General features: G+C 38.7%; 4 protein-coding genes across 5 annotated transcripts in view; 2 read left to right on the top strand and 2 right to left on the bottom strand.

The window, feature by feature from the left end:
• Positions 1–760: 760 nt before the first annotated feature.
• Positions 761–2675, top strand: LOC103505954. Its single transcript, XM_026821128.1, has 3 exons — positions 761–972; positions 1267–1465; positions 2672–2675. The coding sequence occupies exons 1-3, from the start codon at positions 846–848 to the stop codon at positions 2673–2675; spliced, it is 330 nt and encodes a 109-aa protein (XP_026676929.1). The 5' UTR covers positions 761–845.
• A 696-nt stretch (positions 2676–3371) lies between these two features.
• On the top strand, positions 3372–11098 carry LOC103505953 (indole-3-acetaldehyde oxidase-like). Its single transcript, XM_026821127.1, has 11 exons — positions 3372–3495; positions 3829–4063; positions 4497–4657; positions 4938–5100; positions 7845–8061; positions 8352–8595; positions 9015–9057; positions 9090–9176; positions 9322–9609; positions 10233–10363; positions 10687–11098. The coding sequence occupies exons 1-11, from the start codon at positions 3395–3397 to the stop codon at positions 11081–11083; spliced, it is 2067 nt and encodes a 688-aa protein (XP_026676928.1). The 5' UTR covers positions 3372–3394; the 3' UTR covers positions 11084–11098.
• On the bottom strand, positions 5327–7142 carry LOC103505943. Of its 2 annotated transcripts, none has more exons than XM_008470323.3 (3): positions 7009–7142; positions 6187–6631; positions 5327–5691 (listed from the first exon to the last, which is right to left on the bottom strand). In XM_008470323.3, exons 2-3 carry the CDS (start codon positions 6622–6624, stop codon positions 5395–5397), a joined length of 735 nt encoding a protein of 244 aa, XP_008468545.1. In that variant the 5' UTR covers positions 6625–6631; positions 7009–7142; the 3' UTR covers positions 5327–5394. The 2 variants fall into 2 exon arrangements, with proteins under 2 accessions (XP_008468545.1, XP_008468546.1); XM_008470324.3 differs by having other exon boundaries at positions 6968–7064.
• Positions 11099–14745: 3647 nt separating the features above from the next.
• LOC103505939 (protein-L-isoaspartate(D-aspartate) O-methyltransferase-like) overlaps positions 14746–15382 on the bottom strand; it is a 47172-nt gene continuing 46535 nt past the window's right edge. Inside the window, exon 6 of the mRNA XM_026821138.1 lies at positions 14746–15310. Within this exon, the coding sequence (XP_026676939.1) occupies positions 14946–15310 (365 nt within the window). The 3' untranslated portion in view covers positions 14746–14945. The remainder of the gene's footprint in view (positions 15311–15382) is intronic.

Genomic DNA, 15382 nt, shown 5'->3' with positions numbered 1-15382 from the left:
GATTAAAAGATAATTCGTTTCAATCTGTGATAATAAATGTCAGGTTTAAAAGGAAAACTTTGTTCGATTTTGTATTAAATTAATTTGACCCTGATTTGACCCTAGATCAGGCTTCACACTTTAGAGACTTTAGAGGAACGTAACAAAAACTCTCATGAGATTTGACCAATATGGCCCAAAATCTAATCACAGAAGACAGCTAGCCGTTCCGAGAACGAACCCCATCTGTTTATGATAACGTTTGCCTCAGGTGGGAATCGAACCCCCGGTCTAGCGCTCGCCAGGCAGGAGCTCTACCCTCCGCGTAATAATTTGACTATAGGTTTTGGATCTTACTTGTATCTAAAGTCAAGACGCTTCTACTCCCTGTTCTCACCCAACAGCGCGATAACTAGTGATAGCTTGTGTTATGTACCCATTAGAACTTTGGGAGTTCACCATATAAACCGAATGGTAAAGTTAGGAACTCTAATATTCAGAACCTAATCTTCTATACGTGACACTCAGAACCGGTCATCCTTGAATTTAAAGATTATAAATTGGACAGCCCCCCCCCCTCTTCTGTTCCATTTAGTTTGCATCTATGCCGACGAGTTCCAATTTCAGTTAGGACCGCCAGCTTAGTTAGCTTGGTTGGTAGCGCGTCTGCCTTGTAAGCGCTAGGCCGCGGGTTCGACTCCCGCCCTGGGCGGATTTTATCCTGGAACTTCTCGTTCTCGGAACGGCTGGCACAGTTCTATCTGTCAAACCTTTTTAAATCAGTTAGACCCGATTAACATTTTGCTACAGGAGGAAACGTTCATTTGACTTACGCCGAAGAAATCAGACGCAAACAGTTGAAGAAGATGAGGAAAAATCACCATGCTGATGATACTAGACATGATTTTCCTGAGAAAGCCAAAGTTCCAAAGCAAACATCGTCAGAAATGTTTGACGAAATTCTCAGCAAGTTGAAAAAGATGGGCGATAAAGGTGAGTTAGTTGAATGACGTCATACTTATACAAGATTTTTTTCCATGACCATAATATGTCAAAAATGCGGTACATGAATATCATTTACCTACATTTTAATAACAAATAACTTATGGCTTTGACACCTGGTACCTATGTGCCTGGCATGCTCCATTTGTCAGTGGTTTAGGTTTTCCTTGCCCTTGGGATCATTACCTGCCTGATTATTTCTAGTACCTAATCCTATAACTTTAAAAATCAATCCTTTAATTTATTTTTTCCTAATTCCGTGGGTTTTTTTCACCATGTTCACAGGTACAAAAATGTTGGAACAGTTGAACAACGAATTGAGCAACAAAACCAAAGATCAGAACGTGGAAATCGCGAAAATGCAGAAGAAGTTGGAGAAAATACTCAAACCCAGCAGTGCAAATTCTAAAGCGAAACTTCTCACTGTGCCAGCCACCAACGGAACACAGACTGAAAAAGAACAAAGTGAACTAAGAACCTCGTCGTATGTACATACCTATAGGTATTTGATCCACAGTTGTAATTGCAATAAGCTAAATATTGTATACGCAATGACCGTAACTCGAATTAATTTCATGTTATCAAGGTACAATGCGAATTTGCGTCATGAATTACGTGTTGCATTAACATGTTATTAAATTGGGTTGTAAATGTTGTAATTATATGAGTAGAGAGGTCAGCGGGACAGTTGCGTTCTGGCTTAGCTTGTTTTTGTTGGTGCATATTTGGGTACTCCTTGCTAAATCGATCAGATTCGAGTCCCTCAATGTGCTTTAATATATTTTGCCTTGACATTCGTTATTTGTGAATCAACAAGCTCTTATCTTAACAACGGAGCCTCTCTGTACTCTCTCGCCTCTCCAATCCCCTGATGTTTACTCTGAGCTAATTATGTTAAATACCGGCCTACTCCAGCGGTAGAATAACATGATTAATGTTTATCAGAGTTATCATTAGTATACGCTCTGCAAGTCTGCACAGTTTACATGCAATCGCCAATGATACCTATTCATTTCTGAGTCTTTGGTTTGGAATATTTCTTCGAATTCGAGTAACTTTTCGTTTGAGATGGTGTATCGGTAAGTGCAGTGATAGTTTGTTGAAAAGATTTCGTATTGATTTTCACAGGTGACTAACGTACATCATGGGGGCCGCTTCAAGTCTCAAGAAGGAATTGTAAGTATTTTGTTATCTTGGATATTGTCGTTAGAAAATAATCGAGATAAGAAGGTAGGCGGGTAAGTACTTATAATATGCAGGTACTTCCGTTGTTTCTCTGAATACCTAGACATTCTTTCCAGTAACCTGACTATTTTATTTACCAAGAACCAATCAATATCACAGTGTGCTCATACCTATTTAAAACCGAACTAAATACTAAATTACCCATTTGTTCTCAATGTGAATTATGGATTGCACAACAAAAATGTACTTATGTGTACTACGCGAAGGAAGAAGGAAAACAGGATTGCAGAAAGCCAGCCGTTCCGAGAATGAACCGTATCTTTGGGATAAAATCCAGCCCGGACGGGAATCAAACCCGTGATCTAGGGCTTACAAGGGAGGCGCGCTACCTTCTGAGTCTTTGGTTTGGAATATTTCTTCGAATTCGAGTAACTTTTCGTTTGAGATGGTGTATCGGTAAGTGCAGTGATAGTTTGTTAAAAAGATTTCGTATTGATTTTCACAGGTGACTAACGTACATCATGGGGGCTGCTTCAAGTCTCAAGAAGGAATTGTAAGTATTTTGTTATCTTGGATATTGTCGTTAGAAAATAATCGAGATAAGAGGGTAGGCGGGTACTTATAATATGCAGGTACTTCCGTTGTTTCTCTGAATACCTAGACATTCTTTCGAGTAACCTGACTATTTTATTATTTACCAAGAACTAATCAATATCACAGTGTGCTCATACCTATTTAAAACCGAACTAAATAATAAATTACCCATTTGTTCTCAATGTGAATTATGGATTGCACAACAAAAATGTACGTACATATGTGTACTACGCGAAGGGAGAAGAAAAACAGGATTGCAGAAAGCCAGCCGTTCCTATAATGAACCTTATCTTTGGGATAAAATCCAGCCCGGACGGGAATCGAACCCGTGACCTAGGGCTTACAAGGGAGGCGCGACGCGAAGGAAGAAGGAAAACAGGATTGCAGAAAGCCAGCCGTTCCGAGAATGAACCGTATCTTTGGGATAAAATCCAGCCCGGACGGAAATCGAACCCGTGACCTAGGGCTTACAAGGGAGGCGCGCTACCCTCCAAGCTAACTGGGCTCTTTCCATCCTCCTCCTCTTTCTTATAGTTCCTCTCCTATCGGGAACAACTTTTCCATCCTACCCCAATAGATTTTTTTTTTTTTTACTTTCTATTTTACTAATAGAACAGTTGCGCTTACTTGGGTGATGTTTCAAAGTCAAAAAGCTGGGGAAATGAGGGATTCTGGAACTTTTCTTTTTCTTTTACGACTTCTAGATCCCGAGATAAATCGATTTAAAAAATACCGGTAAATCTTGAACTCTGACGTCACGGCATACGCTCCCGTACGCGATGACGTCACATCAAATGTCCCGAGCAAAGCTCCCTCGCAGGCAACACATTAATCTGTTTGTGCGCATGCATTTCTGCGCAATTCATGTTTGTGCGCATACGTTTCTGCGCATCTCTCAGACTTCAGGACTCTGACCGAAAATAAAAATTGAATTTTCGACCTTTTACAGTTATTTTATCCGAGTATCTCAGATTTGGATTTTTCACAACTTTTATCATAGAAATCGACCTTTTAATCAAAAATTTTACCCAAATGCAACTGCTCCATTTCACTTTTAATGTGTTTCAGAGAGGACCCACTGCCAAAGGCAGGGAAGGAGGTGAAATTTGCATTGAATGAAAAGTTCTACACAGTGGGCGAGGATGTGCCAGTGGGAACTCGTCTGGTGGATTTCATACGGGATGTAGCGGGACTCAAGGGTACCAAATACATGTGCCGAGAGGGAGGCTGCGGGGTTTGTACTGTTATGGTCAAAAGTAGACATCCCGTTACCAAAGAACTACTGGTGTACTCCGTGAATGCGGTAAGTTTCACTTGATACTTCCCTGACTAAACGAAAATCAAGTATGATAGAAATATGCATTTACTTTATTGTGATATGCCCAAGGCTTCGATCACCATTACTCAGTAAAGGACAAAGAACTGTCTCGGTGGTGAATTAGTGGTCAAGGTAAATTTCGTACTTGATACTTCCCTGACTAAACGAAAATCAAGTATGATAGAAATATGCATTTACTTTATTGTGATATGCCCAAGGCTTCGATCACCAATACTCAGTAAAGGACAAAGAACTGTCTCGGTGGTGAATTAGTGGTCAAGGTCAAGAAATTTCGAGCCGAGGATAGGAATTTTATGACCACATACTAGAGCTCTATGATTTAAGTGGTAGAGAAAGCCTCCGGTGCGGCGTTAACCTCGCTTACCTTCCAATCAATAGTCTACCTCCACATTTTCAGTGTCTCGTGTATGTTCAAATGTGCAATGGCTGGTCGATCTACACAATAGACGGATTGGGGGACAAGAAGCATGGATACCATAAAGTTCAATCCAGGCTGGCGCTAATGAATGGGACCCAGTGTGGTTACTGTAGTCCTGGAATGGTTATGGCAATGCACAGGTAAAACTATTTGTAATAATTACCTGAATCGCTATTTTTTTATTATTAGGACCCAGTGTGGTTACTGTAGTCCTGGAATGGTTATGGCAATGCACAGGTAAAACTATTTGTAATAATTACCTGAATCGCTATTTTTTTTATTATTACTGTCATTAGTCAGTAGTCATTAGGTGATGTTTTCAGAAGTTATTAGACATTACTGTACTATCCTTTTGACACCTGCCAAAATCCTGTCAATATACATATAAAATAATTAAATTACCTATCCATCCTTTCTCAGTTTCCTAATGGAGCACGACTACAAAGTTGGAAAAGCCGACGTCGAACGAGCTCTTGGTGGAAATATTTGCCGCTGTACTGGCTACAGACCTATCCTTGATACATTCCAGTCCTTCGCGACCGACGCATGTGATCGTGTGCGTCAAAAATGTGCTGATATTGAGGTGAGTTTTGCTTGCGAAATGGTTATTATGATACTAACAGACTGGGGATGGGGAATTAAGGAGTGCGGTAGCGCCCCGCCTTCTCAAGTCAAAACAGTTTAACGGTCTAGTATTGTATTGCCTCAGATTGCAAGAGAAAAGAACATGAAACTCGTATTAACAAATTCCATTCAGATACTTGATCTTTTATAAGAGAAAAATAAAATAATAAGTTGGTACGAGTATACGGGTATTGAGTATTTTTTGCGTAAAAATAATGGACTTAGAAATAGTAATACTTTTATTATTTATTATCTACAAGGCAGCGGTATAATGAGGGACAGTGTCATCAGTGAGAGAATCTTCCAGTTTGTAGATCTCCAATAACGCAGCTTCGACAATGTTCTGCATTTTGAGAATCACATTCTCCAAGTTGAGCAGTTCTCGTTTTTCATTCTGAAGTGAAATGTTGTACTTGTGAAGAGTAGCAGACAATGTGGACTGAGGCACAATATTGGGGAACACGAAATCTGAATCATTTTCGTAAGGAAGAGAAGTGCTACTAGGGTGCTTTGTCGTGTTGGCTTTCAGGTAGGTTTCTAGAATGTTGACCTATGACAAAAAAATAGACATCATTAGACAAAACTGTGCTCTGAAAATTTATAGGGTTTTTCTCCAATCGAGTCATAATGGTTCCCATTCTTCATTTTTATATGGTTTCTATTCCCTTAATTTATATGGTTTCTATCTTCTCACATTGATTACCGTCTGACTCACCAATCGAGTCATAATGGTTCCCATTCTTCATTTTTATATGGTTTCTATTCCCTTAATTTATATGGTTTCTATCTTCTCACATTGATTACCGTCTGACTCATTCGCTTATGTATAGGAAAAAAAAGACAAGTTTCTCGGAAAGCACCAATTGGCCTTGTGGGTCGCCGGTGATTTTGGCATGCATGTGTTAGATCAAACAGAATAAGGTCAAAACTTACCAACTTCTAGGAAAAAAAAAGACAAGTTTCTCGGAAAGCACCAATTGGCCTTGTGGGTCGCCGGTGATTTTGGCATGCATGTGTTAGATCAAACAATAAGGTCAAAACTTACCAACTTTAACTTGACTTCTGGTAGAGTATTGTTGATGTAGTCGATAGAGTGGTTCACCAATTCATCTTTACTCATCACATTAGTATTATCAGCCTTGAAACTCTCTCCAGCCATATTGTCATTCTCAGGACTAGCATTCCGCTTCCTCCTGCCCGCACCCTGAGCAGCTTTTATTTTATCTTCATCCGCTCCTATTTTATCTGCTATCTCCTTTTCAGCTTTCTCAATGTCGTGAATACTTTGTAGAAACTTGGGAATGTCATCAATGAATCCCTTCACTTGGTCAGTCTTCTTGTTGATTTCATCTAACTTCTTGTCGACGAAGTTTAGATCATTTGTGTCATCACTCTTGTTGTCTGTAGTAGCTTGATCACTATCACAGGACACTATTGTTATCAACAATGAGAGCAGCAATGTGGACTTGCAGTGATGATACATCTTTCTCCTAGAAATAAATAAGAATAATAAAACTCTTCCGTAATTTTGTGCCGAATAGGCACTAAGGATGAATACAATAAGCTCTTCTATTTACATCCAAAACAAATAAACCAGACTAAAATAATAGTCCAAAACACTCCACGTATAGGTACTTGGTACACACACCCCCATCAAATAAAAACGCCCATATATTTTGAAAAGTTGAACTAATTCACTCTTAATTTTTGATAGTAATATTACCTAGGGAGCGCGGTAGCGCTCCGCCCCGCCAAGTCGAGTAAGTTTGACCGTAAGTATTACGGTCATAATGGTAGGTTCCTACGAAAAATAATATGAAACTTACACAACTTAATGGTAACAAGACAATGTTTACTATGTACAAACCTTTTTTCAACTGCACGCAACACGAGTGGGAATATCACAATAAATAATGAAAAGGCATATAAAAAAAGAGATGTGTTCAACAAAATTATTATTATTTATAGAAACAAGAAATAATTCTAGAGAAATGTTTTATCAGATGAGGAGGATGGCATTTAATCATAATGTGTTCTCAAGGGTGATTTCAGAATGTGTACCAACATAATAAATGAGTAATGTTTACACCAAAGGTACCGTCAGAGTGCATATAAGAAATCAGGGCCGTTGTGAAGAGTACAAACTTTTGATTGTGCAAATATGCATCCTGTCAGCTCCCATGGCGTAGTGGTCACTGCGCTCGCCTTGCACGCGGGAGACCCAGGTTCGATTCCCGGCGGGGTCAAGAAATTTGTATCATGTAAATGATTGATTCCGTGACCGGCTGTTGCGGGGTCTACTCAGTCTCGTGAGGAAAATGAGTAGCTACCTATGACATATAAATGCGCATAGCGACCGGTGCCAGCATGGTAGGTAAACATTGGATTTTAAGATTTTTGAGAAAATGGGAAAATCCTACAATGCTGCAGTGAGCACCGAAATTGTGACATAATAACACAAAGAAACTGCATTTAATTTACATTTACAATGTGCATCCTGAGCAGCCTCCGTTCCAGTAGCACTTTACTTATTTAAGATTTTTGAGAAAATGGGAAAATCCTACAATGCTGCAGTGAGCACCGAAATTGTGACATAATAACACAAAGAAACTGCATTTACATTTACAATGTGCATCCTGAGCAGCCTCCGTTCCAGTAGCACTTTACTTGGAAATCACTGTAAATTCTGTTTCTATTTTACAGGACCTCTGCAATAAGTCTTGTAAGAAACCTTGCAGTGAGGACTGCAAAGATATGGAATTTGGAGAAAAATCAACATTGGCATTAGCTCAACTACCTCAGTCGGTGAAGCTGGGGGAAAAGTGGTACACTGTCGCTTTTGCTGAAGAAATCTTTGAAATTTTCGATATGATAGCAGATGGACAAACCTATATGTTGGTCGCTGGTAGTACTGCACATGGTAAGTACTGCAATGGTTCACCTGGCTCATGATTTTCTCACCGATTAGTTAATCTGACTTACCTAGTTAACTCCATATCTTTCATAATTATATTGGCAGTAGGTACTGCCATTATAATCAGTCCATCCGCGATTTTTCTGTGCTTATACAAACATCTAAGACATATTATAACTGATCAAAATTATTACAACTCGGTATCGGTATAAGCTGATTCTATCTCATTTATAAACTTTATCATCTGTTTGATCGTGTGTGCAGTATTGAATCGAATTGTCTGTAATTACTTCCAGGTGTTTATCGTATCAAGCAACACATTGATTTCTTCATTCAAATCAGCAACGTTCAGAGTTTACGGAAAACCGACGTCACTAACGACTCGGTAGTAATGGGAGCTTGTACAACTATCAGCGAAGCTATGGATCAGTTTGCTAAGATCAGCAAAAAATACGCACAGTTCAAGTATTTGAGCATTTTGTATGATCATTTGGATAAAGTTGCCCATCCTGCAGTGCGAAACGTACGTATAAATATTGAGTGAGCACTGCTTCTTAACATTTATTTGATTTCCTGCCATGGTTTGTGACTTATAAGAATTGATCCCATGGTTTATATCTTTTCTATTTAACATTTATATGGTTTCCTGCCATGGTTAATATCCCTCGAATTACCATTTCATTTTTAAATATTGAGTGAGAACTGCTTCTTAACATTTATTTGATTTCCTGCCATGGTTTGTGACTTATAAGAATTGATCCCATGGTTTATATCTCTTCTATTTAACATTTATATGGTTTCCTGCCATGGTTAATATCCCTCGAATTACCATTTCATTTTTACTGATGTTTAACATTTATATGGTTTCCTGCCATGGTTAATATCCCTCGAATTACCATTTCATTTTTACTGATGCCTACTTTTATTGTTCCTCTACTCAAACAAGTCAAATCTTCCAGCAACTATGATGAGCGATCTAAGGCCATCGAAACATTTAACAAGGTAGGTACTACTGATGGAATTCGCCTTTCCAGTCAATTTTTTTACCTTCTCTACTCAAACAAGTCAAATCTTCCAGCAACTATGATGAGCGATCTAAGGCCATCGAAACATTTAACAAGGTAGGTACTACTGATGGGATTCGCCTTACCAGTCAATTTTTTTACCTCAGGTGTAAGGGCAAACAGCCCTGAAGGATGGGTTAAGGTTCTACGAATCTATTATCTTCATCTACCAGATTTCCACTCACAGCTTCCTATTTTACAGGAAAACCGTTGGCGAAAGAAAGGCCTGAGTTCGGCAGTGACAATATTCCCCATTGGCTTCTTCGATGTTGCCTACGCCATCTTGTCTGTTTTCAAGAAAGACGGCACGGTGGCCATTTCAACAAGTGGCATAGAAATAGGCCAAGGTCTTCATACGAAGGTGGCACAGGCGTGTGCCTATGAGTTGAATATCCCCATTGATTTGATTTGCCTGAAGCCAAGCTTGAGTCACATTTTCCCCAACAGTATCGGCACAGGAGGAAGTACAGGCTCTGATTTGGCTGCTTCGGTAAGGTTCTATGCTTTTATGTAAGATGCTATGTATAATATCTCTTATTACCACTGTCAAACTGTTTTGACTTGGCGGGGCGGAGCGCTGCCGCGCACCTTAATACTTTCATATAAGGTGCTATCAGCTATGTTTTCATATAGGTAGGTACCTAAATAATGTGCAAATGACAAAATTTTAATGAATGTATTACTGTAGGAAGTACAGGCTCTGATTTGGCTGCTTCGGTAAGGTTCTATGCTTTTATGTAAGGTGCTATGTATAATATCTCTTAGTAGCGCTGTCAAACTGTTTTGACTTGGCGGGGCGGAGCGCTCCCGCGCACCTTAATACTTTCATATAAGGTGCTATCAGCTATATTTTCATATAGGTAGGTACCTAAATAATGTGCAAATGACAAATTTTTAATGAATTTATTAATGAATCCCTTTAAGGAGAAGGTACGTGGAATTTCACATTTCACACAGATTCCACTCCAAGTCGAAAGCTCGTATGAACTCGAACTTTATTAGAGGGTAGAGTGGACACTTGGGCATATACATAGATACCGTTCAGTGTGTCTTGGTCTACTCTGAACTTCTCTAACGATCACAATGTTAACAGACCCTCCATTTTTATTTCAGTGTATACTTCAATGTTGCAAAGCCCTTAAGCTTCGTTTACAACCCTTTTACGAAAAAAATCCTAAAGGGGCGTGGAAAGATATCATTGCTGAAGCTGCAGCCCAATCTATCGATCTACAAGTCACCAAAAGGTAACTGTCAGATGATATGTAATTTAAAACCAAAAGGTACTTTAGGGAGAAAGAAGGATATTCTTAAATGGGTACTGAAGAGTAACCCGCCTACTAACATGAACTTCACCCATCCTGAGGGGGGCCGGAAAAAGTCAGAGCCACACAATGGTCTGATACATTCAACGTGCTATCGCCGCTGACTTAGAATGCTTTGATTTCCTTTTACTTTCCTTATCCTAGAGGGGTGAAATTTTCGACGGCCAGTTTTTAGTGCCAGAACGTTTTGAGGTCCCTAGAGCCTAAATCCAAAGTTTCAGCCATTGGTCATTTCTTGTTTACAGTGTTACTCCATCTCAGAATCCAGACCTGACCAAGGCTTACATGGTCCTAACGTCGGCTATCACCGAGGTTGAAGTAGACATACTAACTGGTCAGCACCAAGTATCCAGAGTAGATATCCTACAGGACGCAGGCATAAGTCTGAACCCTGATATTGATGTGGGACAGATACAAGGTGCTTTCATTATGGGCATGGGCAACTGGACTCTGGAGAATATGGTCCGCCATGAGGAGACTGGTGCTCTGATGTCCAACAGAACTTGGGTAAAGCTCTTAAATAATAATAAAAAGAAAGGTTTGATAGAGGGAACTGTAACAACGGGGATCTTATCGTCCCGAAATCAAAGAGGACAGGAAGGAGAAACCCAGCTGCTCCGAAAACGAACCTTATCTGTTTAGGATAGTTTGCAACCCTGCAAAACCCTTCAGGCTTGACTAGGCTGACTTTGAAATTATTCACAGACGGCTCCTAAATCGTACCTACTCTTATAAACTCGCGTCTATCAACGTGATGACCTTGCTGCAGTTTGCTCTTATGAGAGATTAAGAAATCCTGGTTGAAGCTGGACGATACCTAAATGAAGAAGAACAGTCAGAACCTATGTGATTGAATGAGGGAAATATAATGAAAATAAATAAACACTTCTATTGTGTTCAACTAAATATGGACGATAACTAAATGAAGAAGAACAGTCAGAACCTATGTGATTGAATGAGGGAAATATAATGAAAATAAATAAACACCTCTATTGTGTTCAACTAAATATTAGATTTTTTTCAAACACTTTTTAATGATCCCTCATTGCACGGGGAGTATTTTAAGATAGGAAATTTTTGGTCGAAAATCGGCCGCCGTAGGCGGCTCAGGCCCGGACTTTTTTTTTTCAAATACGTATTCCGCAAATGTAATAGAAAGTCGTGTGATGTTCACACCAGATTTTTTTCGGATATAATTAGTACCTACATGGACAGATCCGTATCTGGCTATTTACAAGTTACAAGGTTATAAAATACACCTAAATCTACAGTATTTCGTTTTCTAAGTAAGCTAGGAATGATGGAGACTTGACAGGAACTACATAAAATGTTTTAGTATATATTTTGCTGACTTTCGCAGTCAGAAATTAATCGTTTATCACATCGGAAACATTGTTTCTTAATCGATCGCACATTTAATTCGTATTTATGGTTCGAACATGATGAATGCTGCTTTCCAAACATCAACGACCGTCAAAACGTCAAATACATTAACATTTCGAAACAATAGTTTTGCAATAAATTACAAAAATTGGCAAAGTTGCCCGTGTCAAGCGAACAATCTGATTGGTGCATGAGCCTCCAGAGCGATGTTAGGAGAAGTTAACTAGCTCTGCCAGCCAATAAGAGTTGAGATTTCCAAAACATCCGTCTTTTTGGCCCGGACGACTAGTTATGACATTGAATTATGCCAGCTAATTGGTGATTGTTACATTTGATGCAGCAGGAACTTTTCATCTCTGAAGGTTTTAAATTACAGCTTTAGGTCGGAGTTGTGTTTGAAATTCAAACAGTTCAGTTTTAACAATAGCACAAACATTTTGAAAGTAAGGTACTTGTATTTTACACCTTTGGCAGTTTCCCAGTGGCTGGCATATCCCATGAGAAGTTCCTGTTGAAGTAGTCCGTGCTCAACTGTGGGAAGTCCCAATATCTATGTATCTACTATAATATCATCTGAATGTAGCTACATAGACGTCCGTTCCGAACGAACGATTTGATTGGCCCTGTCAGCCAATAAGAATTGGGATTTCATAAAAATCCACCTCCTTGAGACCGATCGTTAAAGTACCTATAAATTTATGTTATAAACTTAGGTACTATATGTTTAATTGTATATCTAAAAAATATAACCATAACTCATTTATTTAATTTATTATTTTTCCCCCAAAATTAGTCAACAGTCTAATGAGTTTTTCTGTTTCCATAGATATCTTCTTCTCCCAACTAGTTATGACATTGAATTATGCCAGCTAATTGGTGATTGTTACATTTGATGCAGCAGGAACTTTTCATCTCTGAAGGTTTTAAATTGCAGCTTTAGGTCGGAGTTGTGTTTGAAATTCAAACAGTTCAGTTTTAACAATAACACAAACATTTTGAAAGTAAGGTACTTGTATTTTACATCTTTGGCAGTTTCCCAGTGGGTCAAAAGTCCAAACTAATCACCAACACATCACTGGCATACCGTAGAAATCGCCGGCTATCCAAATCTCTGTCTCCAATGAACCGCTTGCTTGGTGTGATCTTGTCGATTTCTATGTTGTACTTTAACTCATTGTTGTTTTGCAGTAAAGGATGACAGTTGTTTTTGCTCAACATTAGATGCACAAAAAAAATCATAATGTTGGCTTTTGTGGCTCACATTTTAAAAATTGGTCCTTATGTGTGTCACGTCGTATTCGATATTTTCAAACATTTTTAGCAATTTTCAGGCATTAATAAAAAACACTTGTACATCACATTTTAAAAATTGGTCCTTATGTGTGTCACGTCGTATTCGATATTTTCAAACATTTTTAGCAATTTTCAGGCATTAATAAAAAAACACTGTACAATTGGATAGAAGAGATATTTTCTCTATTTTGTCATCACCTTTCGGCTATAGTTAAAGCCGCTACAACAACAACAACAACAACTACATTGGCAATGCTCAAGCAACATCCTCTATGAAGAGGAAACAAGACAACACGTTGACTGTACGATGGGCGAATTCTTCCCTTCCATATCCAGAACCGTTGTCGAACTTTGTAAAAAGCACCTCTCTCTGAAACCAGGAGCTGTTTCCTTCAGGTAAAAATATCTTCCCTCCTGGATTCAGTTGATTATGAAGCTGTAAAATACAAGAAAAAAATCTCCTAACAGCATTGATTCACAATAATCTCAATTATTGAAAAATGTCTTTGAACTTAAAACGGTGCAACTATTTTAATACATACATTATGTACACCTACCTATTCAATAATTAGATAGTGAAATATGAAATACATATTAAACGGCAACATGAAGGTAATTGTTAGTCTTGAAGGGACAATGAAAAATATCGATGTAAACTGAGCCAATGAGTTAAGAAATGTACATAATTCCTTTTTTCATCAAATTAGATAATTGGATATGGATCACTTCTAGTACATACGAGTATAAGGAATGATTCACTAGGTTTAACAATTAGCAGGTATAGGAAATGATGTATTATACCTGTGTTCTTCATAATAGATAAGTACCTCATAAATGAATAGGTCAGTAGGTACCTAAATTTATTTTCGATCTCTCGGTACCAGTTCTGACCATTTAGATCACTTCTAGTACATACGAGTATAAGGAATGATTCACTAGGTTTAACAATTAGCAGGTATAGGAAATGATGTATTATACCTGTGTTATTCATAATAGATAAGTACCTCATAAATGAATAGGTCAGTACCTAAATTTATTTTCGGTCTCTCGGTACCAGTTCTGACCATTTTTACTTGGGCAGTACTCAATGAGGTCACTACCGACAAGGTCAAGCAACAAATCTCAACACTCAAAGATTTCATTTTGCCTTATCAGCAGATCAGCACCTAGGTAGTAGGAATGATACTTGCGATAACCACAGGTGTGACGAAATGCTCCGTCTATTCAAGCGATTCAATGGTATGACAGATATCCATCCGTTGATAGATATATCTACTGTAAACGGAATTATGCTGACTGATTTTCATGTTTAACATTTTCTCATAAAATTTGCCCTTGGCCTTTGGGGCCCCGTTAAGGCCTTTATTTCAGAGAGTTTTGCAGTTCATTGAACAAACTCAATTGCTAGTAAACATACACCTGAAATTTTATCACACCTACGAGCTACGTCAAAAAATCAACTTCTCTTTGATAAGTGACACATTGCATAGTCACTAAGAAGTTACAGGCGTTCATAAGAAAGTACGCAGCTGGTTGTAACGTAACAGTGTATATGTATAGGTATCTCTCGTACCTATTCTAGGTACGGGTACATCCGCTAGGCACTTGAGATAAGTAGGTACCTACTAGCTACCTATACATATGTACCTACAGTCCAGTCCTCGTCTATCGCGAACATCGAAAATATATTTTACAGTAAAAGTACCTAAGTGAAATGATGTTAGTAAATTTTCCGGTGATTAATTTAATAATTGATAGGTAACACAAGGTTCTAATATTTCGTTCAGTCACTAATAGCTCATAGCAACGGCTCGGCGCATTGCATTGCTTACTTTTCTATATGACTCTCATATCTAAGTTGTTCACTTTTATGATCAGGTATGGGGTACTTATACGATTGTCTGGTAAGTGGAGCCTCTGTGAACCACATGGTTGACCACTTGTTGGTGGGATCATACTGCTCAAACGTTTCGTTAGATGGAATGGCACTGAAATAGGATTTATCAGGATCCACATAATCTTGATCCGACTCTACTAGCGTTGTCATCAAGTCTCTGAACCACTCCGACATTTGGTAATCCTTGTCACACAAGTCTTGATAGAGAATAGCTCCCTGTTTGATTTCTTCCACCACAGTTCCGTTGTTTAGTTTGGTCCAGCAGGTTTGGTTACATGGACCGTCGACTCCAATGGCTTCAACGCACTGGAATCCGAAAGAATAACCCTGGGTGAGATTTCTTTCTTTATTGAATTTACACGTAGATA

Source organism: Diaphorina citri, unplaced genomic scaffold, assembly GCF_000475195.1.
Source record: "Diaphorina citri unplaced genomic scaffold, Diaci psyllid genome assembly version 1.1 scaffold205, whole genome shotgun sequence".
In the NCBI taxonomy this organism is placed as follows: domain Eukaryota; kingdom Metazoa; phylum Arthropoda; class Insecta; order Hemiptera; family Psyllidae; genus Diaphorina; species Diaphorina citri.
The sequence above is the reverse complement of the archived record's forward strand: the minus strand, read 5'-3'. Positions and strand labels throughout refer to the sequence as shown.

What these genes read in the sequence shown, in the direction of transcription:
- LOC103505953 (XM_026821127.1), top strand. Translation starts at nt 3,395, where the DNA reads ATGTTTCAAAGTCAAAAAGCTGGGGAAATGAGGGATTCTGGAACTTTT. An exon ending in TGGTGTACTCCGTGAATGCG is followed by an intron (nt 4,064 to 4,496) that starts GTAAGTTTCACT and finishes CCACATTTTCAG; the next exon opens with TGTCTCGTGTATGTTCAAAT. An exon ending in CCATCGAAACATTTAACAAG is followed by an intron (nt 9,177 to 9,321) that starts GTAGGTACTACT and finishes CCTATTTTACAG; the next exon opens with GAAAACCGTTGGCGAAAGAA.
- LOC103505943 (XM_008470323.3), bottom strand. Translation starts at nt 6,624, where the DNA reads ATGTATCATCACTGCAAGTCCACATTGCTGCTCTCATTGTTGATAACA. An exon ending in CAGAAGTCAAGTTAAAGTTG is followed by an intron (nt 5,692 to 6,186) that starts GTAAGTTTTGAC and finishes TTTTTGTCATAG; the next exon opens with GTCAACATTCTAGAAACCTA.
- LOC103505954 (XM_026821128.1), top strand. Translation starts at nt 846, where the DNA reads ATGAGGAAAAATCACCATGCTGATGATACTAGACATGATTTTCCTGAG. An exon ending in GAAAAAGATGGGCGATAAAG is followed by an intron (nt 973 to 1,266) that starts GTGAGTTAGTTG and finishes CCATGTTCACAG; the next exon opens with GTACAAAAATGTTGGAACAG.